Source organism: Morus notabilis, unplaced genomic scaffold (assembly GCF_000414095.1).
Source record: "Morus notabilis unplaced genomic scaffold, ASM41409v2 Scaffold96, whole genome shotgun sequence".
NCBI lineage: Eukaryota > Viridiplantae > Streptophyta > Magnoliopsida > Rosales > Moraceae > Morus > Morus notabilis.
In genome coordinates, this window is record NW_010367009.1 from 442,351 (window position 1) to 465,014 (window position 22,664).

General features: G+C 37.0%; 1 protein-coding gene and 2 pseudogenes across 2 annotated transcripts; 1 reads left to right on the forward strand and 2 right to left on the reverse strand.

The window, feature by feature from the left end:
• Window positions 1–3,136: 3,136 nt before the first annotated feature.
• On the forward strand, window positions 3,137–15,644 carry LOC21401483 (protein CHROMATIN REMODELING 4). Of its 2 annotated transcripts, XM_024174385.1 has the most exons (12): window positions 3,137–3,209; window positions 4,295–4,643; window positions 5,213–5,314; window positions 5,428–5,752; window positions 5,903–6,231; window positions 7,214–7,318; window positions 7,509–10,274; window positions 10,496–10,647; window positions 10,745–10,859; window positions 12,359–12,438; window positions 12,571–13,216; window positions 13,370–15,644. In XM_024174385.1, the coding sequence occupies exons 2-12, from the start codon at window positions 4,419–4,421 to the stop codon at window positions 15,335–15,337; spliced, it is 6,813 nt and encodes a 2,270-aa protein (XP_024030153.1). In that variant the 5' UTR covers window positions 3,137–3,209; window positions 4,295–4,418; the 3' UTR covers window positions 15,338–15,644. The 2 variants fall into 2 exon arrangements, with proteins under 2 accessions (XP_024030153.1, XP_010109857.1); XM_010111555.2 differs by having other exon boundaries at window positions 5,428–6,231.
• Window positions 15,645–15,646: 2 nt separating this feature from the next.
• Window positions 15,647–17,404, reverse strand: LOC21401485 (annotated as a pseudogene).
• Window positions 17,405–20,507: 3,103 nt separating this feature from the next.
• Window positions 20,508–22,000, reverse strand: LOC21401487 (annotated as a pseudogene).
• Between the last annotated feature and the right edge of the window lie 664 nt (window positions 22,001–22,664).

Consider the following 22,664-nt stretch of genomic DNA (forward strand, 5'->3'; position numbering starts at 1 on the left):
TACAAATTAATTTTTAGTTATAGAAATTAATAGGTCATAATTTATTAAGTTATGGTTTATAATCAGATAAGTTATGGATAAATTTATCAAGTTATGGTTCATAGTCAGATAAATTATGGATAATTATAGACAATAATTTGTCAAGTTATGGTTCATAACCAGACAAGTTATGGACGAAAACAGTAATTTGACCTATTTATTAACTTATGTAAACTATTGGCCTATTAATTTTAATTCATCTCAAGTCTTGACCTATTTTCCTCTTTCAAATGTATAATTTTTCAATAACTTTAAAATGCAAGAATGGAAAATGTTAAAAAAAAAAAAAAAAAGAAGAGAAATAATATTTTATTTTGATAATAGAAAAGTGAGAATTCACTTATCATGTCAATGGATATTAAAGTTGGTAAAATAACTAGTATGCCTAGCCTTTTTAAGAGGCTATTAGCTTAATGTACAACAAGTTAATAAAGGTGCACACTTACTAATGAGTCCAAAATTGGCCCAATTATTGTGTAAGCTCATTAATGGTGTTCTATTGGAAGATAGAGCAATGTTGACAAGCCGCATCGAGCTGCTGCTTCATCTGACACAAATTGGTGGAGCCTACTTGTAGATACGCAAGTCAAATTTGAATCACGAGCTTGAGTTAATAAATGCACGTTAATTCATTGATTTAAAAATTAAAACGTGATTTTATGTGAGAATTTTTTACTGTAATAAAAAAATTAAATGTGACTGTTTTTTAAAATTTTTTACTGTAATAAAATTTAAATTCTAAACTCGAATAATTGTAATAAGCGGGGATTTACTACTCGTGTTTATGATAAATGTTTACTTGTTATGAAAATAGCCAGTTGATTACCCTACTTACTTGAATTAGACATGAAATCAAATAAACAAAAGTTACCTAATTATATTAGCGAGTTCAGAATGAGTTTTTTACTATTTACTTTGTAAGCTACATTAATGATGCATGAGAACATATAATTTTCATTTTTTGCGGATATGTAAGTCGTATTTAAATTTAGAATTACAATTAATAAATGAATCGCATTTATGGTAACTATATACACGTTAGAAAGTAACGGATTTATTATCCCCATTTGAATTACCCGTCATTTAATATAAAATTATTTTTTAGAAGCACAAGAGTTACCACACAATAGGAAATGGTACTCTTCTCTACTTAGGCTCATCTAAATTGAACTAATTTCATCAACGAAGTACCAATAACGTGATATCAATGGTAATAGCATCAAAACTAACAAGATCATCAATTGAATAACTAACTCATCATCGTTGTAGCATACCTGAAAATACATGCTTGCAAACTTAAATAATTAGGCTTCGTTCACTTCGCGGATTTGAGTTTTTAATTCGAGCTAATATGTGATTTTTTCTGAGAGCTGTTTACTGTAACAGAAAAAGTTAGATGTGATATTTTTTTAGAGCTTTTAACTGTAAAAACTTAAAACTCAAAATTCAAATCGGTGAAATGCATCCTTATCTGTTAAACGTGGCAAGGACAACCCTTTGCTATTAGGAGAAGAAATGCTACAAAGCCTTGATTTCTTCATTCATCCTTTGGTTTATTTAAAGGGCAAAAGACGTGATCCATACGTTCTCATTCCACTTCTACCTCCTCAATGTAATTGGACTAAAAAGTATCCAAGTAGGGTTCCGTAAACTGACTCATTTTTTCAAATATTTAGTTAGAGATACTTCAAAATTATTATAAATGGAGTTTAACTGAAAAAGAAAAGAGCGATTAAAGATAGAGAGTTTAATCGAAATGTGAAACCATACTTTAAAGTAAATTTGAATTGAGTTGAGCGAAATAAATAAAAGAGCAATTTAAGACAGATTTTCAGTTAAAAATAAAAAACGCGCGAAAAAAGATTTATGTCCAGAGAAGACAAGATTAATTATAATAAATTATTTATATCTATCACATAACTACTATCATTAGCTAACCGTACTGGAAAAAATATATTTTAGTAGATTTGAATCGAGTTGAGCGAAAAAAAAGAGCGATCCAAGACAGATTTTAAGCCAAACAAAAAATGCCTGAAAAATATGTCTAAAAAAGGCAAAGTTAATTATAGTAGATTCTTTATATCTATCACACAACTATTATCATTAGCTAACCGTACTTAAAAAAGATATTTAGTAGATTTGTATCGAGTTGAACAAAATAAAAAAAAAAAGAGTGATCTAAGATAGATTTTAAGTCAAAACAAAAAAAAAAAAAACGTGAAAATGATCTAGCTAAAAAAGTAAGGTTAGTTATGGTAGTAAATAGATTGTTTATATCAATCACATAACTATTATCATTAGCTACCATCAAGATTTACACATGCAAGCAGCACTAAGTAAGAAACAAAAAAGAAAATCATGAATAGAACAAGGCTCTCAAGTGAAAAAGAAAAAGCAAAAGAAGAAAAGTTGAGAAACAGAGAAAAATTATAAACAAAAAAAAAAAAAAAAAACAGAGCACTCCATACAAAACCAGGCAGGCAAAGCAATTGATGGCTAAATACTCCATTGTTTGTTGTGGGAATAGAAACATCTCCTCTCTCTTTTTATCTCTCTCCTCCACTTTTTTCTTCTTCATTCATGGAGAGAGAAAAGCAGAGAAAAAGAGAAGAATGTGCTTTCCATTGCTAATTGAGACTCAGAGGAAAAGAAAAAAGAGGGAAAAAAAAAAGAAAAAAGAAAGAGAAGGAAAATTTGGGCAGTGCAAGAGACGTGGTGATGCCACGTGGCGAGATCCCAGTGGACGTGCATATCGAGCTTCAGCAAACAATAACAACGACATCACCAACAACACCAACAACACCAACAACAGTACCCCACTCTCTCTCTCTCTCTCTCGAGTCTCGCCTCTCTTTCTCTCTCATGCCATGTCAGAGTGCAAACCCCGTCCTATGGCGAATCCGTATTTGTATGCTTCTCTCTCTCTCTCTCTACAAAACTCTTTAAAAACTCTCTTTCTCTCTCTACTTATTTTGTTTCTCTCTCTTGTCTGTCTCTATCTTTCTTCCTTTCTCGTACTCTCTCCTATATCTCGCTCCCCAAGCTTCCATGCCCTAACCCTCTCTCTCTTTCTGTTTCTCTCTCAATTGCTCAGTCGCCGAGGCTGCTCTGCCTATTGGGTTCTTGATTTGATCCCTTATTCGGATTGGCGAGCTTCTTGATTCATTTGGGTGCGTTTTATTTCTCTTCTATTTTAGTCATTTTTCGGTTGAAATTTATTGTGGTGTATTATGGATTTTTGTTGAAATTTCGAGCTGACCCATTTGTTGTTTTTTGCTCATTTTGATGTGGATGTTGGTTTATTGTTGAAATTTTGAGTCTTTAGCTTTGATTGGTGTTGATAAAGTTAACATCTTTGGAGTTTGATATTTTTAGTTTTGAAGTATTTTGGATGATAAGTGGCTTATAAAATGGGGGTTTTGAGTTAGCTTGAGCCAAATGTGTTTGCATGCTAACATTCTTTGTGGATTGATTGTAAAATTTCATCAATTTCCTTGTGAAGTGCATTTGACATTTGGTGACGTAGAGATTGGAAAATGTGGGGTTCGGTATATACAGTTGTTTGGCTTATGAGATATTGGTTTTTGCAATGGCGTTTTACTCTAGTTTGGATATTTGGGATATTCTTTGTGTGTGTGATATATATATATATATATATATATATATATATATTGCATGTAGTTCGAATTGGGGTATATGGGAATGTGCCATTCTCATGCTATATGGAGTGAATTGCACGTGCATGTTTGCATACCTATTTGATGATTTTTGTGTTTAGTTTCATTATGCTGGTACCAGGAATCTATCGCCTAGCATTAGAGTGGCTATTGATGTTTTAGTTATGGTGTCGTTTGAATTAGTTTTCTGTTTCTACTTCTAACACACCAAGGTAGAGTTATAGAGCTTGCAAAGAGGTGTAACTTTGTCTTCTTGAGTTCAAATACCTGTTTTCTATTGGTGTCGGTTGTCACCAATGTTCAATTAGTCAATTGAAATGAAGAGCTTCTTTTTACTATGTCAGCTCCTACTGCCGTGTTTTTACACCTACGGTCGTATTTAACCATGGAAATTGCTACATATTTGGGTTCTTATTGATCTTTGATGTTGTTATATCGTCATAAGGTGAAAAACTTGCAATTGCTAGGATGACTGACCCAGAAAAAAAAGGTTTCATGGCCAGGAGTACATTAGTGAAGGGTGCAGTTCTTGGTTTTATTTGTTTTTCGGTTTGCTAATGTAAGCATTTAAAGTGCAGGAATGATTTTGTTGGGCGTTGCTGTACGAGAAATGCTGTGGATGCCTCGCTTTTTTAGCGATTAATGAGTCATAACATGCTTATTGTTATTGCTAATGATCTATGCAAGACTGAAGGCTGAGAGATGAAAGAGAACAGTTCATCTAACACTAACAGTAAAATGATTAACCGGAACTGGGTTTTGAAGCGCAAACGTAGAAAACTTCCTTATGGACCTGATGTAGCTAATGTCAAAGAAGACAATGCAGCTGCATCTGGATCTGCTAGAAATACTTCTTCAGCTAAACGCAAAGTGAAGACTGAGATAATTAATGAGCGATTTTCATCCAAAAAGAAAGGAAATGACGGGGTGAGTTGTTTTTTACTTTGTTCTTCCTTTTGAGTCAGTTATATTTGTTGTTTTACTTATATGGTAGTTGTTGGTTTTGTCCCTCTTTTCTAACCGTGGATCTCTCATTCTATTTATGACTAAAATTTCCATTCTTACATATGTTGTTTTTTCTTTTTTCGTTGTATTGTTACTGTTTAGTGTTCAATGTTTCCCTCACTAATTTAGCATTTCAGTTGTTAAGTCTTACGGGTTTGTTGAGTGGAAAAACTTGTCGTTTGTTTTCACAGCATCTATTGTTGGGATCTTCAATTGGCATTGAAATTGCAGGAATTTGCAGAGTCTTGTTTCAATCTGAGCACTTAATGCAAAGTTCCATCTCGTTAGAGTTAAATACAGACATTATATCATATATTCTATATCATTTGTAGTTGCTAATTGTAACATCTATTTTGGTGGAGATCATTTCTTTGAGATACAATGTGAAACGTCCCTTGTTATGGATTGCTTTTGCTTCATAATTCTTTCCTTTTACGCATTTTTAAGCATTCCCTAACTTCATTTTTTTGTTGGTCCATTCTCTGATCCAGTATTTTTATGAGTGTGTGGTCTGTGACCTTGGTGGTAACTTGTTGTGTTGCGATAGCTGTCCACGCACTTATCATCTTCAGTGCCTTAATCCACCTCTTAAGGTATGTTCCGTTTTCCTACTTCTTGCTGCCTGATTTATTCAAAAAAGAATTTTCCTCTGGTTTGATGTACTAATTTTTGAGACTTTGTGGATTGGTAAATGTATCATCTGAAGCGTATCCCAATGGGAAAGTGGCAATGTCCAAATTGTCAGAAAGGCGTTTTGCTAGAGCCCACAAGTAATTTGGATACAATTTCAAAACGAGCAAGGACAAAGATTGTTACCACAAAATCCGGTTCTGGAATCAAGTCACCTGAAAGAGAAAAAATATCCCGAATATTTGGAAATACTATAATTGCAAAGAAAAGGTCCTCGAGCAAAGGAAAGTCTATTTTAAGTCATGGTGTAAAATCCCCTGAAAAGAAACTTGTCTCCTCCCAAGTAGATAAGTCTTCCAGTGTCAAGTCAGGAAATTTACTTGATGATGCTCCTTTAGCAGGTATTTCATCATCATTAAATGTTGAAGATGAAAGAAAATCTGAGAAGTCCCCAGTGGAATCTGGGGATAAGAGTTCAACCTCTCCTCTGAAGGAAGCTTCATCTCCTTCTAAAGTTCCAGTATCAGAACCAACTGATGAAGCTTCTGCAGGGTATTCTTCTCTTGAGGTGAAGCCCAGTTTGTCTTGTAACAATGCTTCTGAAGGAAATACTGTTGTACTTGCAATTAGTGCAAAAGCTGAGGAGACAAGAAAAAGAAAACATAAAGCCAACGATGAGAAAAGTCAAAAGAAGTCTAGGAATGACAAGGGAAAAGGTGTCGTTAGTATTTCTAAACAACGCGGATCTGGAGTAAATACTGCAAAACCTGGAAGCAGTAAATCGCGAAGGAAGCATAGATCTCTTAATTCTCATGTTTCGGTATCGTTGTCAAAGGAAGACATTGGAATAAAGAATTCTGACGTCGAGGGAAAAGACGAGGTATTTATTAGTTTTATTATCTGTTATTATCCTTAAATTTGTGGCTATCATTGTAATTATACTATATTGAAATTTATCTGTTGAACTTAAGGCAGTCAGAACTCATAATAGAAGTGGTGCCAGAATAAATGCTTATTAACACAGGAAATAATACTTTGGGACCTAGCACCACCTTCTTATTAATACAATCCTTTAAGCAATGGTTTTTCCAGATGTTTTGGAATTCCGTTGCATATATTGTAATATCGGGGAACCTTGAGTGCCTTAGGATAGCATTCAGTTTCAACTATATGTAAGTTTGGATTAGCTCTCAATCTTACAAGGTCTGGATAATTGAGAAGCAAATAGCTTATAATAGGTGGTGCATCAACAAATGCATATGGTAGACTAGAATTTTTTTAACTGTACGTACTAATACCTGGGTGGTTAGAATGATAATTATTTCTTCTTCGTGTTCTTCTTATTTTATTTTATTTTATTTATTTATTTATTTATTTTTCCCAAATCTCTTGTTCTGACTAAAGAATGCTTAAAAAGTTCACATCAAACTAATGTAAGCAATTTGCATACTAAGATGTGATGGGGGGTACCCCGTCCCAAATACCTTATTAATCTCTGATTCAGATTTGCGTGTTAAGCAAGATTTTATTTACTTATTTTTCTGATAACTACATGTCTCACAATTTCCCTGTCTCGTCTCTGTGTGTGGATGTGTGTATCTGCCTGTTCTTTATCTTTTTGCGTAATTTAATTCACTTTCATTCTTTACATGTTTGAACTACCTTTTCAATCAAATGCTTAAAGTTCCTTTTTTTTAATCTATATACCCTCATCCTGCTGGCATCGTCTTTATGTGCTTCTTTTATTTGTTACTGTTTTCATTGTACCACGAATTGCTTGTATTATCATTGCTGTTGGTAATGTTGGATAATGTTATTTTTGTGTGCACTAGTACATAGTTAAATTAATTAGTTTTTTGCAGAAGCTTCTTGAGGATGCAAAAAACCCACCATGCGATATGGATAAAGAAGGGAAGCAGGTGGTTGACACACCTATATGTGAAAGTGCTGTAGCTGAATCCCTGCAGGTAAAATAAGCAATGAAAATTGGTTAAGTTGCTTTTATCAACAGTTTCGAAATGTGCTTTTGTGTGAGTATACTATTAACAATGAAAATTGATTATGTTGCTTTTATCAACACTTTCGAAATGTGCTTTTGTCTGAGTTAATTATTATTGATCTGACCGAAATTGTGTTTCTTACGTATCAAAACCACAGGTTGATCGTATTTTGGGATGTCGAGTTCTGGGCAATAACAATGACTCTTCACATCACTTATCGGTGACAGATGCCAATGACCGTTCTGATGAATTACTAATTTCAGAAAAAGCATCTGAGGAGAATTATGCCTCTGATCATGAGTTAGATGTGGGAGCTGCTGAAATTCTTACTGAAAGTACAGTAAATGATGTAACAAGTGTTGATGCGGAAGAATGCATAAAAAATGATTTTAGAGTAGATAAACTACATGTATACAAAAGATGTGTGAACAAAGAAGGTAAAAAAGGGAATGGAATAGATTTGATGCAGAAAAATTGTAAAAATGCAGGATTTACTACTGTGATTGTTAAAGATCAAGATGAATCTGCTGTGCCTACAGAGGAGTCAGGAAAAACACATGAAAAATTGGTGGCAGACGAGGCTATGAATTGTAGCTTGACAGGTCATGATGATACTGAGGCTCCCCAAATCTATGAAACAAATGGCTCTAATGAAAGCAAGGAGGAAAAAGTTGTGGATAAAGAAGTAAAAAGTGGTGATGGTGCTGAAAACAAAATTCAGGAGCCCACTGTTGCTGAAAGTGCATATGTTGACGGAGAGACGGTTCTGTATGAATTTTTAGTTAAATGGGTGGGAAAGTCTCACATCCATAATAGTTGGGTCCCTGAGTCCCAGCTGAAAGTCCTGGCTAAGAGGAAACTGGAGAACTACAAGGCTAAGTATGGAACATCCATTATAAACATCTGCGAGGAAAAATGGAAGCAACCGCAGAAGATCATAGCTCTTCATTCATCCAATAATGGTGGTGGTGAGGCTTTTGTGAAATGGACCGGACTGCCTTATGATGAATGCACTTGGGAGAGTTTGGATGAGCCTGTTGTTAAAATATCTCCACACTTGGTTGATTTGTTTAATCAATTTGAGCGTCAAACATTAGAAAAAGATGTTTCTAAGGATGAATTGCCAAGGGGGAAGGCTGATTCTCAGCAAAAGGAAATAGCTACTCTTGTGGAGCAGCCTATGGAGCTAAAAGGAGGTTCATTATTTCCGCATCAGCTGGAAGCACTGAATTGGTTGCGTAGGTGCTGGCATAAATCCAAAAATGTAATACTAGCTGATGAGATGGGCCTCGGGAAGACAGTATCTGCTTGTGCCTTCATTTCATCATTATATTGTGAGTTCAAAGCTACTCTTCCTTGTTTGGTCTTGGTTCCATTATCCACAATGCCTAATTGGCTTGCTGAGTTTTCATTATGGGCTCCACATTTAAATGTTGTAGAGTATCATGGCTGTGCTAAAGCAAGAGCCATTATTCGTCAGTATGAATGGCACGCTAGTGATCCAAATGACACAAATAAGAAAACGGCTGCTTATAAATTTAATGTCCTCTTAACTACATATGAGATGGTCCTTGCTGATTCCTCGCATCTACGTGGAGTTCCTTGGGAAGTTCTTGTAGTTGATGAGGGGCATCGTCTGAAGAATTCTGGGAGTAAGCTTTTCAGCTTACTCAATACATTCTCTTTCCAGCACCGTGTGCTTTTGACTGGTACTCCTCTTCAGAACAATATTGGTGAGATGTATAACTTGCTTAATTTCTTGCAGCCAGCATCATTCCCTTCCCTATCTTCATTTGAGGAGAAGTTTAATGATCTTACAACAGCCGAAAAAGTGGATGAATTGAAAAAACTTGTTTCTCCACATATGCTTCGTAGGCTTAAAAGGGATGCCATGCAAAACATTCCCCCCAAGACTGAAAGAATGGTTCCTGTCGAGCTTTCATCCATCCAAGCTGAATACTACCGTGCTATGTTGACGAAGAATTATCAGATTTTGCGAAATATAGGGAAAGGGGTTGCACAACAATCGATGCTCAACATTGTGATGCAATTAAGAAAGGTCTGCAATCATCCATATCTCATTCCTGGCACAGAGCCTGATTCTGGTTCAGTTGAATTCCTTCATGAAATGCGGATAAAAGCTTCAGCCAAATTGACTTTGTTGCATTCTATGCTTAAGATTTTATACAAAGAAGGTCACAGAGTCCTTATCTTTTCCCAGATGACAAAACTGCTTGATATCCTTGAGGATTACTTAAATATAGAATTTGGGCCTAAAACATTTGAGAGAGTGGACGGTTCTGTTGGTGTTGCTGATCGTCAAACAGCAATTGCCCGGTTCAACCAAGATAAAAGTCGATTTGTTTTTTTGTTATCAACACGCTCATGTGGTCTTGGGATCAATTTGGCAACTGCTGACACAGTCATTATCTATGATTCTGACTTCAACCCACATGCTGATATCCAAGCCATGAATCGAGCACATCGAATTGGACAGTCAAATAGACTTTTGGTGTACCGGCTTGTAGTTCGTGCGAGTGTTGAAGAACGCATCTTGCAGCTTGCGAAGAAGAAACTTATGCTTGATCAGCTTTTCGTTAACAAGTCTGGATCCCAAAAGGAAGTGGAGGATATTCTAAGATGGGGGACAGAAGAGCTTTTCAATGATTCTCTTAGCACTGATGGAAGAGATACAGGTGAAAATAGTACCAAAGATGAGGCAGTGGTAGATGTTGAACATAAGCATAGGAAGAGGGGTGGTGGTTTGGGGGATGTTTATCAGGATAAGTGTACGGATGGCAACAATAAGATTGTGTGGGATGAAAATGCGATTATGAAGTTACTTGATCGGTCGAATCTGCAGTCTGGATCAACTGATATTGCTGAGGGGGACATGGAGAATGATATGCTTGGTTCAGTAAAGGTAAAAAATTCACGACTCATATACAAAATGCCACTTGAAGAATAGGATGTTATGATTTTATTTCTTAATGTAATAGAACTAGTAGTCAGTTAAACTTACTTTGCGGAATGCTAGAATTATCAAAAAGAAACAAATAGTCTGCAATATACTTAACAGAAACTAAAACTTAGAAAAGTTCGCACATCTCTTGGGCTAACTTTTCCAATTCATGTTTTAATCAGTCTCTTGAGTGGAATGACGAACCAACTGAAGAACAAGGAGGAGCTGAATCTCCTCCTGGTATGACTGATGATATGTCTGCACTAAGTTCTGATAAAAAGGAGGACAACACTGTTACTGAAGAAAATGAGTGGGACAGACTATTGCGTGTGAGGTATGAACTTCTCTTGTGTTCTTCGATTGGCAGAGTGTTTATGTGTTATGCACCATTATTATCTCCGATTCTCCGCTAACATCACTGGATTTTGTAGGTGGGAGAAATATCAAAGTGAAGAGGAAGCAGTTCTTGGTCGTGGGAAGCGTCAACGAAAAGCTGTTTCTTATAGGGAAGCATATGCTCCACACCCTAGTGAAACATTGAGTGAGGTAATCATATTTGGTTTCTGTCTGAAAGGACATGATTTGCTTTTGTTTAACTCGTCTTTTGGATCTGATCCTTCGTATTACAGATGTCATTTTGAAGGTCCTTTACCAGTACATCTCGTTGACTAAATAAATACAACTAAACCACTGTGCAAGTGATTCTTGATTGTGGATAATTAAGCTTGTTAGTTAGCGGCTGCTGTCTTCTAGTATTTCAGGTTTCTGGTTAGTGAGCATGCATTCTAGGATATTGAATTTTGCATATCCTGTTATATACCAAAAGTCCCACATGGAATAATTATAAGATGATTAGTGGGTTTATAAGCCGTTGGGTCCCCTCCCCTTGCAAGCTGGTTTTGCAAGGGTGAGTTTTACCCAATGAGTTTGTTAGATATCCTTGTACATAAATTTTGGGCAAAGAATTATGTTAAGATGGTAAAGCTAGAAAAGACAGAATATCTCATATCCTTGTAAATAAAATGTTTAATGAAGGTCTTAAAATATGAAAGACTAGAAAATGCCTAGATATTTCAAAAACTGAAGGAAATTTTCTTCAATTAGGTTTTTATAAACCCCGAAGCTGTTTTGGATACTTTGGATTATTTTATGACGGATTCCAGCCTAATATATTATTCCATCTGATTTGCAATCAGGAGCGTTAGGGACATACTTTGTTCAGTAATCTTGCTCTCTCTGCATGAAAATTATTGCATTAAACTAGGAAGTTCATTGCTCTTTGAAAACACACACACACACACAAAAGGGGCTAATTCTGAAATCCACATTGGGTAGAGAGATAATAACTATGGAGCATATCAAGAGAAGCATTGTCCTTGCAATCCAGATGCCATCTGCATAAATACTAAGATGCAGAATTTAACATTCAAGAAACACAATAAAAAAATGTGAATCGTTTGGGCCAGTTAAGGATTGCGTTCTCGTTATTGATATCTACCTGTAATGATGTTCCCTTTTCTTTGTTTTAATAGATCGAAAAAGTCTGTTTTATGTCTCTTTCGTATTTTTATTTTTTTCCCCTTTGCTGCAAGTGATGAGAACTTTTTGTTTCCTCTTGTAACATTTTATTTTGATAAAATTATTGTTTCTTATACTAAAATAATTATAATAAAGAAAAACTTTGGCATTTTTCAGATAACAATTTACTGATTTAGCAAAATGCATACTGTATTTCTGAATTGCAGTCTTTTCATGAGTAAGACATTTGAATAAAAAATCTGGAAGAGAGTCGAAAAGGATTAGCTAAGGACTTTTGGAAAAATTTTCCATTTGAAGAGAGAGAGAGAGAGAGAGAGAGAGAGAGAGAGAGAGAGAGACTATGATGAATAGTTATGAGTTCTAAAGAAATTTTGCCCTTGACATGTGAACTGTGTGGGGAGAGTCCTAATTGAATTATATGCTCATAATCTTGTAGTTGTAATTCTAGTTATTTATTATTCTTCCTATGTGTTGGTGTTGGTTTTAATTGTTTGTTCTTACAACAGAGTGGTGGCGAGGATCGTGAGCCAGAACCCGAGCCCGAGCGGGAATACACACCTGCAGGCAGAGCACTGAAAGCAAAGTTGTAAGTACAGATTCAACAAATGTATTGATTCCTTTGATTGAGAAAAGTGCCACAAACTCTTTGGTGAACACTTGAATACAATAGGAAATAAAAATATGATTTGATGTTTAGCGTCTTGTTTCCATTGAGCAGTGCTAGGCTCCGCGCCAGGCAAAAAGAGCGTCTTGCTCATAGGAATGCAGTTGAAGAATCGCGTCCTACTGAAAAATTGCCACTTGAGCCATCCCCTCATTGTCCTTCCACCAATGCTGAAGATTGCAGCGAGCAAGCATCTGGACTGGTTCAATCAGCCACAGAGAAGTCTTTAATAATTGACTTAGAGGATAAACAATATGATGCTCCCAAGAGGATGAGTGGATCTCCGTTAAGGCTTGGGAGGCTATCAAAAAACAAAATCAGCGGTCATCTTGATTGTTCTGTTAACCCTCTTGACCATCCTTCTCCTGACATATTCCTTCCAAGCCACCAGCTCGCAGGAACAAATTATTGTAACTCATTCACCAGCAATTTATTACCAGTTCTCGGGCTTTGTGCTCCCAATGCTAATCAAATAGAATCATCACATAAGAAGTTCTCAAGATCAAATGGCAGACAAAGTCGACCAGGAGCTGGACCAGAGTTTCCATTTAGTCTGGCTCCTCAGCCTGGCACTTTGACTGAGACAGACATAAACGTCGAGACCGTTACCAGCAGAATGAAATTATCAGACGCTTTGCCAGATTTTTCACAACAGCATCTTAAGAGTGGCATCCTAGATGGCCGTCTCCCTCTTAGCCTGGTAATCTCTTGCTCTATATTCGAGTTTTATAATATAGTGTGTTATTTATAGGCATGATTGAGAGCCTTTATTTGTTCCCAGTATCCTACATCTGTCCAAGGAATGGCTTCTGATAGTTTAGAATGTTGTGCTGCTACTTTTTCTGATTTTCAGGATAAGATTTGCCTGCCGAACTTACCATTTGATGAGAAATTGCTACCAAGATTCCCACTTTCATCTAAGAGTATGCCTAGTTCACATCTGGACTTCTTACCTAGCTTGTCTTTGGGTAGCAGAGAAGAATCTGGAAATGGCTCTTTGCAAGATCTTCCAACAATGCCATTGTTGCCCAATATAAAATTGCTGTCGCAAGATGCACCAAGATATAATCAGCAAGAGAGAGAGGCGCCTCCTACCTTGGGTTTGGGACATATGCCGACTATGTTTTCATCATTTCCTGAAAACCATAGGAAGGTGCTTGAAAACATAATGATGAGGACCGGTTCTGGTTCAAGCAACCCATTTCAAAAGAAATCGAAAGCAGACAGATGGTCAGAAGATGAACTTGATTTCTTGTGGATCGGGGTTCGTAGGCATGGGAGAGGTAATTGGGAAGCAATGCTCAGAGACCCCAGGTTAAAGTTTTCGAAGTACAAAACTTCAGATGACTTGTCGGCCAGGTGGGAGGAGGAACAGCTCAAGATCCTAGATGGCTCAGTTTATCCGGTGCCGAAATCAACCAAGTCAACGAAGTCTACCAAATCTTCATCATTTCCTGGCATTTCTGATGGAATGATGACAAGGGCACTACAAGGAAGTAGATTTGTTATGCCACCAAAGTTTCAAACCCACTTGACAGACATGAAATTGGGTTTTGGTGATCTTGGACCAAATCTGCCACATTTTGAAGCATCAGATAGATTGGGTTTGCAAAATGAGCCATTGCCCCCTGTTCCAACTTGGTTTCATGACAAGTATCGTGCAAATATCTCTGGTGATTCTGCTGCTGGGCCTACGGATAGACCAGGAACTTCTTCAAATATACCTGTTGAGAAGCCTTTTCTACTCAATTCTTATGGTACTAGTTGCTTGGGTTCGAGTGGTCTGGATTCCTCTGTCAGCCATGATGTTAAGGGAAAGTCAGATGAACAGGTTGGGAGTAAGTACGGAAAATTGCCTAGTCTTCTAGATAAATCGCTAAAACTTTTGCGTGATTCCACCAGTAACTTAGGCAGTGGTGAATCCACTAGTACGGCATTCCCGCCTGACCCTAGGAGAGGGTTCTCGCATCGGAAGGGGGAAGATGTAGCTGGAACTAGCTCTTCAAAGGACAGGCTGCCTCATTGGCTACGGGAAGCTGTAAGTGCTCCAGCAAAGCGACCGGATCCTGAGCTGCCACCCACTGTATCAGCAATTGCACAATCAGTTCGGTTACTATATGGCGAAGACAAACCGACAATTCCTCCATTTGTGATCCCTGGCCCTCCTCCTATTTTGCCAAAGGATCCAAGGCGGAGTTTAAAGAAGAAAAGGAAACGGAAGCAACATCTGTTAATGCGGGTTAATCCAGATATTGCTGGAAGTAGCCAGGATTTCCTGCACGGGGACAATGCTTCAAGCTCTATTCCCTTGGCCCCACCATTTTCACTGCTTCCACAAGCAGCAGCGTCAAGAGTTGAATCTGACCTCAACTTGCCTCCACTCCATTTAGATATGATGATTCCGTCATCCTCATCAGCACATGTAAAACAGCATAAGAAAGGGAGCACTGGCTTGTCCCCTTCCCCTGAAGTGCTTCAGTTAGTAGCATCTTGTGTTGCTCCAGGTCCACATCTTCCATCAGTTTCTGGCAGAACAAGCTCAAGCTTCCTTGACACCAAGCTCACATTACCAAAACCCGATGACCGAGTGGGTTGTTCAGACTCACAAAACTTATTTGGAGAAAAGGAAGATAAGCAGGATTCATCTCTTCAGGTACGGACTTCAATTCCAGAAGATAAAGTAGATGATCCTGAAAGTGGGGATTCCAGCAAAACTCATTCAGATCCTTCCAGAACCGAACAGCCCAATGAACCCAGTCTAGAGGAAATATCTTCCGAAGGAACTGTCTCGGATCATCCTTTGAGTGATCAGGAGTCATAGCTGTAATTTGGTAACTGAAAATTAAAAGAAATTCTTTATCACTGCTAAAGACTCTTCTCCAATGTGCTCAAATTTTTGTAGGTGTTAATTGAGTGACGGCATTGCCAATATAGGATTGTTTAGAACATGTCGTGTAAAGCTTCTGTTAGAGAATGAAATTATAGTGCTTCCTTCCTTTGCCTCACTGCCTCGTCAGTTCATGAGCTTTCTTTTCGCTTTCCATGTTTCACCAGTAAGGTCCATGTGTTAAGAATGACACATCTTGGGGGATATATCAAAGAACTGGTATTCGACTTGGGGAATGTTTCCTCAGCTATTTTCTCATAACAAGCCATTGAGCTGCGGCTTTCTTTATCCTCGGAACGGGGTTCTGAAAGGTAGTTACTCATTGAAGAACGCGAGTCCAAATTGGGCCGTTTTGCGCTTGACTGATGGTCTTGAGTATATGCAGGTCAGAAGGCTTCACTTTCGAGTACCGGTCTACTGTATGAGCAATGTATGCAGTATTGACTCTTGCAACCCTCTATTTGTTTTGAGTGTGTTGAGGGCATTTGGGAAGGATGTTGTTCTTATGGTAAAGCTACAGTTCTCGTAATTCCGTTTCCTACATTTATTTTCTTGATGTGGATGTGCATTAAAACACATTTCACATCAAGAAATGTTCAGCCTTTGGTGTTTGTTGTAACCATTTTGTACACAATTTCATATATAGCAAAATGATAGTTGAGAATCTTAAAGGAATGTTCCCTTCTTCTCCTTCCATTAGACTCTTGACAATTTGTGCAATTTCCCCACGGCCCACCAGCCCATTTTCATCGTTGACGTTGGGCCTAAGTGCTATTTGGGCGGATTCCGTTAGCAAAACGGCATTCATCTTCTGCTCTGCGTAGAGTGGCCAAGCGATTAGAGGCACGCCATGGACGACACTCTCAAGGGTCGAGTTCCACCCACAATGGGTTAAGAGCCCACCAGTTGAAATATGGGCCAAAACTTGGGCCTGTGGTGCCCAAGACGTCACCACTAAGCCACGCGCTTTGGTTGTCTCAAGAAACCCATTTGGCAAAAACGCAAAGGGATCGTTGTCGTTTCGGAGGCTGAAGAATGAACCGTTTGATACTTTGTCGTTTGGGCTTCGCACGACCCATAAGAATCTTTGCCCGCTCATTTCTAAGCCCAAAGCTAGCTCATTCATTTGACGAAACGATAATGTTCCTCCACTGCCAAACGACACAAACAAAACCGACCCACTTGGTTGGCCATCCAACCACTTCAAACACTCGGATTGATCTTCAAGAACCGGTCCACTTGAACCGGTTCTGATGAGTGGTCCGACCGGATAGATTAGCGGTTTACTAGCATGACCTTCTTCTTTCAACAAAGCTTGTATAGCCTTTTTCTTCCAACTTTATAAAGCTGTTGAGAATAATACCATCAGCCAAGCGAAACCGGTTCGTGTGGTAAACCATCAACTTGTAGGCCAAGTCGGACCGGTCTTGAACCGGGTCCAACAGATCTCCACTGTGAACTGGCATGCAACCGTGAAGCCGCACCGGTTCACCCATGGCTCTGTACTCTCCCGTGACCCTCTCATCCAGTTGAGGCAATTCCAAGCTAAACGACAAAATCATGGCAGAAGACGTAATGAAAATATACGAGGAAAGATTTAATTCCTCGGCAATGTCGAAATTCCTCGGCAATGTCGAACGCGTCAGTTCCAAAACCGTCAACGATAGCTTTTAGAGACTTCAGAACTTCGCGTAGAGGAGAGAGAGAGCGTGTTATGGCGAGGAAAATCTGAGTTTCGGCCTTGACGGCGGTGAGGCCGTGGAAGTTGACCGGAGGGAGATAAACGACGTTGAGTTTGCTGTCATTTGGGTTGGTGTAGTCGTCGTTGAGGACTTGTTTTAGGGTGGCGGAGGGTGGGCCAATTGTGGGAATGATGCAAGTGACGTGGAAACGGTGGTGGGAAATGAGTCGTTTTGCGAACTCAAGAAGTGAGATGAGATGACCCATCCCTGGACCTGGACCTGGTAGAATGGCCATGTGAGGTATTTGAGATTGATCCATTTTACTATACCACTTCAAAGATTTATGTTCAAGGAGAACCCGCTTGAGAACTATATATATAGACTACATATATAGGTGTATGTATATATATTTGCTCAAGATTATGGTGTGTGTATATACATATATGTATATATTATAATATATAAATGTAGTGGGATAGAGTCACATACAGCCAAGCAAAAGCAACTGTGCTATCAAGATTTTTTTTTAAAAACAAAACTTTTAATTATATATTTGTGATTTGATAAAATTTGAAGTTTATTGTTCTGAAATTATATATTAACGGTTTCACCATATAATAAGTGAAATCTCTCACCTCTTTCAAATGAAATCTTATAAAACTTTTTTAGTATACACCGGCCCCGTCTTAATTATATATGATTTATCTTTCTGCTGATTCCGTCTCTAATATATATATATATATATAATACATATCTATTTATGTGTTATATGTACACAAACATATGTCTGGTACAAGATTTAGGGAGAGAGGGAAATCAAATAATTGAGGGTTAAATCATTACTAATGTGTTTAAAAGGGAGATTCATGTTATAATTTAAATTATAGTTCGTGACTCGTTACAGTATTCTTTTTAAAAAAAATACACGTAAAATGAGAATAATTTTAAATTATAATTTTAAATTTATAATTTTGCATCTTTAGATTGCGGGTAAAACTGACAAATTGGAAGAAAATTGTCAGAGTGGGTTGGAAAATTGACATCTAATTTACGTCCGCAAAATTCAAGAACGTGTCGGACACTTCCACGTGATGGAGAAAATTAGTGGAACGTATTGTCTCCAGATGAGACATGAAATGTATATACGTTAATAGAATGTTTGATGGGGATATGATCTAGAAGGTTTTTGTCTCGGTTCACTTGATTGCTTAAAGTGTGTGTATATATATATATATATATATATATATATTATTATTTTGCAGTTTTACTCATGGTCAAGCCACTTGTTATATAAACAAAACTGTAAGTCTAATTAAGTCCGAGATTTGAAAAAGGATTAGCTTATTAGGTCTACGTCGTTTTGCGCCAGCAATTTTTTTTTTTTTTTTAAGTCACCTGCAAAGACACCTATAGAATTTATTGTTTTTTTTTAAAGGTTTGTGCAATATTTATGGGACTATGATATTGATACGATTGATCAACAAGAAAAAATTCATTAGGAAAAAATGAATCCCAAATGTCTAATATAATAATGTGTTTTTTCTTATTAGATCTATCTATATGAATACATATATAGACATTGGATGCCAACAGCTATCATTTGCGTGCTTGGATTAACCTACATGTCAAAAGAAGAATTAAAACCGAAAGCGAAAAAAAGAAAAAAAAATACAGAAGCACATAGAGAAGATTGAGAGGAAAATAATACGAAAGAGAACCAAACAATCAGCTTCAGTGAAGCTGTATTTCGAAAGATAAGACAAAAATACCCAAACAAAAATCAAAACAAAAATAAGTAACTAAGAATAAAACGGTAAAAATATAAATTTGGGACATAACCATAATTTTTTTAAAGAAGAGGGAGAAGAAGGACTGGGCACTGTTATAAGAACAGTAACCCAGATGTCTCCTTTAGTAGTATGTATAATGTGTATTTATAAATTTATTGTAATTGATTAATAATAAGTAAAACTGTAAAAAAAAAATAAGGAAAATTTTGTTAGCTATTTTTGTTCAAATTTTATAGGCCTCATTCAGTTCGCCGATTCGAATTTTTAATTCGAATTTAAATGTAACTTTATGTGAGAGTTTTTAACTGTAGTAGAAAAATTTAAATGTGATTTTTTATGAGAGTTTTTAACTATAGTAAAACTGAAATTAAAAACTTAAATCGGTAAAATAAAAAAAAAACCATAGTATCTACGCAAAAAATATTTTCCAACTTCGTCAATGGGATGGGGAAAGTTCCTGATCCACATACCGCGGATAATTTTGTTTTTCATTTTCCAGTCCAATTCTACATGACAGTAAATTTATTAGTCCATAATACTCAACGACGCCGTTTGTCTCAACAGGTTCTCTTGGGCAGAAAAACGACTTGATGCCCTCATCCTCCCAGGTGTGTTTCTATATTTTTAATAGCCTTTTAATTAATTAATTCTTTTTTTACTCTTTTTTTTTTTTTGGTAAATACTTGCTTCAATACTTTTTTTTTACTCGTCTAATTAATTAAATGCGTGGATAATTAATGCAGGTGTCCAGATGGTTTTCTTCGTCCTTATCGTCGTTGAAGCAATCGGAGTGCTGATGACATTCAAGCCATTTCTAACAACGGCATGAATTGATTGACGATATTTTTGTTTTCGTTTTTTTAAGGGTAAAATTGATTGATGAAATTAATATCATTTCATGTACGCGGTTAATTTCATGCAAAGGTTGAAGGAAATCATTACAAAATATGTCCAATCAATACATCTTCAGTAGTAGATTCATAACGAACGAAGGATTTTTTTTTTTTTTTAATAATCATAATGAAGAATAATTGATAAGTTAGGCCTTGAAATTTGCATAGTGACATATTAATTTTATAACATAACATTCTTAATTGCATAGTGACATATTAATATTAATTGCATAGTGCATAGTGCATAGTGACATAATGAGTCTTCAATTTTAATTTTAACATATTAGTCTTTAAACATTCTTTTTTTAACAGCTATAGTCTCTGACACTAAAATTGATAATTTTTATAACATAACAAAAATACATAATAACTTAAAATTTTACAAAAGAGTTACGTTAATTATATGCAAGATTTTCTTCCTCCTTTTTTTTTTTTTTTTTAAATACTATCAAAACCCTTTGAAAACTATATGGCTTAGTTTCATAAACTAATTGAAAAAGTGGTGGTTTATTTTTTTTAGTTGAAATGAAAAGTCTGAAAAATGCATTTAAAATTACAGTTTGAAATGACATTTACACGAGTAGTTGATCATGGGTTTGAAAAAAGGAAAAGTTCTGGAAATTTGTTTTGTTGTATATTGAAAAGATGGTTGGAATAGAGAAAAGATGGCTCCAACTACAAAAGGGCTACCATTATTACCATACATTATCATAGTCAAATATTTGAAGAAAGAAAAAGCTTAAACAAATTTCCATATGAATCTACATATATATATGCATGTTCGTTTCTTCAACTTGAGTGCCAAGTCAGCGAGTGCTTTTGTGGATGAACCATGTTCTCCAACCACTCTCTGAACAGCATTCTTAACCTCTTCCACACGTTCCCTAAGTCTCTTCCCTTCTTCTCCTTCCATTAGACTCTTGACAATTTGTGCAATTTCCCCACGGCCCACCAGCCCATTTTCATCGTTGACGTTGGGCCTAAGTGCTATTTGGGCGGATTCTGTTAGCAAAACGGCATTCATCTTCTGCTCTGCGTAGAGTGGCCAAGCGATTAGAGGCACGCCATGGACGACACTCTCAAGGGTCGAGTTCCACCCACAATGGGTTAAGAACCCACCAGTTGAAATATGGGCCAAAACTTGGGCCTGTGGTGCCCAAGACGTCACCACTAAGCCACGCGCTTTGGTTGTCTCAAGAAACCCATTTGGCAAAAACGCAAAGGGATCGTTGTCGTTTCGGAGGCTGAAGAATGAACCGTTTGATACTTTGTCGTTTGGGCTTCGCACGACCCATAAGAATCTTTGCCCGCTCATTTCTAAGCCCAAAGCTAGCTCATTCATTTGACGAAACGATAATGTTCCTCCACTGCCAAACGACACAAACAAAACCGACCCACTTGGTTGGCCATCCAACCACTTCAAACACTCGGATTGATCTTCAAGAACCGGTCCACTTGAACCGGTTCTGATGAGTGGTCCGACCGGATAGATTAGCGGTTTACTAGCATGACCTTCTTCTTTCAACAAAGCTTGTATAGCCTTTTTCTTCCAACTTTATAAAGCTGTTGAGAATAATACCATCAGCCAAGCGAAACCGGTTCGTGTGGTAAACCATCAACTTGTAGGCCAAGTCGGACCGGTCTTGAACCGGGTCCAACAGATCTCCACTGTGAACTGGCACGCAACTGGGAAGCCGCACCGGTTCACCCATGGCTCTGTACTCTCCCGTGACCCTCTCATCCAGTTGAGGCAATTTCAAGCTAAACGACAAAATCATGGCAGAAGACGTAATGAAAATATACGAGGAAAGATTTAATTCCTCGGCAATGTCGAACGCGTCAGTTCCAAAACTGTCAACGACCAAACCGACAAGATTCTCAGAATAATTAGCTTTTAGAGACTTCAGAACTTCGCGTAGAGGAGAGAGAGAGCGTGTTATGGCGAGGAAAATCTGGGTTTCGACCTTGACGGCGGTGAGGCCGTGGAAGTTGACAGGAGGGAGATAAACGGCGTTGAGTTTGCTGTCATTTGGGTTGGTGTAGTCATCGTTGAGGACTTGTTTTAGGGTGGCGGAGGGTGGGCCAATTGTGGGAATGATGCAAGTGACGTGAAAACGGTGGTGGGAAATGAGTCGTTTTGCAAACTCAAGAAGTGGGATGAGATGACCCATCCCTGGACCTGGACCTGGTAGAATGGCCATGTGAGGTATTTGAGATTGATCCATTTTACTATACCACTTCAAAGATTTATGTTCAAGGAGAACCCGCTTGAGAACTATATATATAGACTACATATATAGGTGTATGTATATATATTTGCTCAAGATTATGGTGTGTGTATATACATATATGTATATATTATAATATATAAATGTAGTGGGACAGAGTCACATACAGCCAAGCAAAAGCAACTGTGCTATCAAGATTTTTTTTTAAAAACAAAACTTTTAATTATATATTTGTGATTTGATAAAATTTGAAGTTTATTGTTCTGAAATTATATATTAACGGTTTCACCATATAATAAGTGAAATCTCTCACCTCTTTTAAATGAAATCTTATAAAACTTTTTTAGTATACACCGGCCCCGTCTTAATTATATATGATTTATCTTTCTGCTGATTCCGTCTCTAATATATATATAATACATATCTATTTATGTGTTATATGTACACAAACATATGTACGTGGTGCAAGATTTAGGGAGAGAGGGAAAGCAAATAATTGAGGGTTAAATCATTACTAATGCGTTGGGAAGGGAGATTCATGTCATAGTTCAAATTATAATTCGTGACTCGTTACAATATTTTCTCTCACAAAAAATATACGTAAAATGAGAATAGTTATGAATCATAATTCTAAATCCATAGTTTCACATCTCTAGATTGCGGGTAAA

What these genes read in the sequence shown, in the direction of transcription:
- LOC21401483 (XM_010111555.2), top strand. Translation starts at nt 4,419, where the DNA reads ATGAAAGAGAACAGTTCATCTAACACTAACAGTAAAATGATTAACCGG. An exon ending in CTAGTGAAACATTGAGTGAG is followed by an intron (nt 10,860 to 12,358) that starts GTAATCATATTT and finishes TTCTTACAACAG; the next exon opens with AGTGGTGGCGAGGATCGTGA. An exon ending in GCCGTCTCCCTCTTAGCCTG is followed by an intron (nt 13,217 to 13,369) that starts GTAATCTCTTGC and finishes TCTGATTTTCAG; the next exon opens with GATAAGATTTGCCTGCCGAA.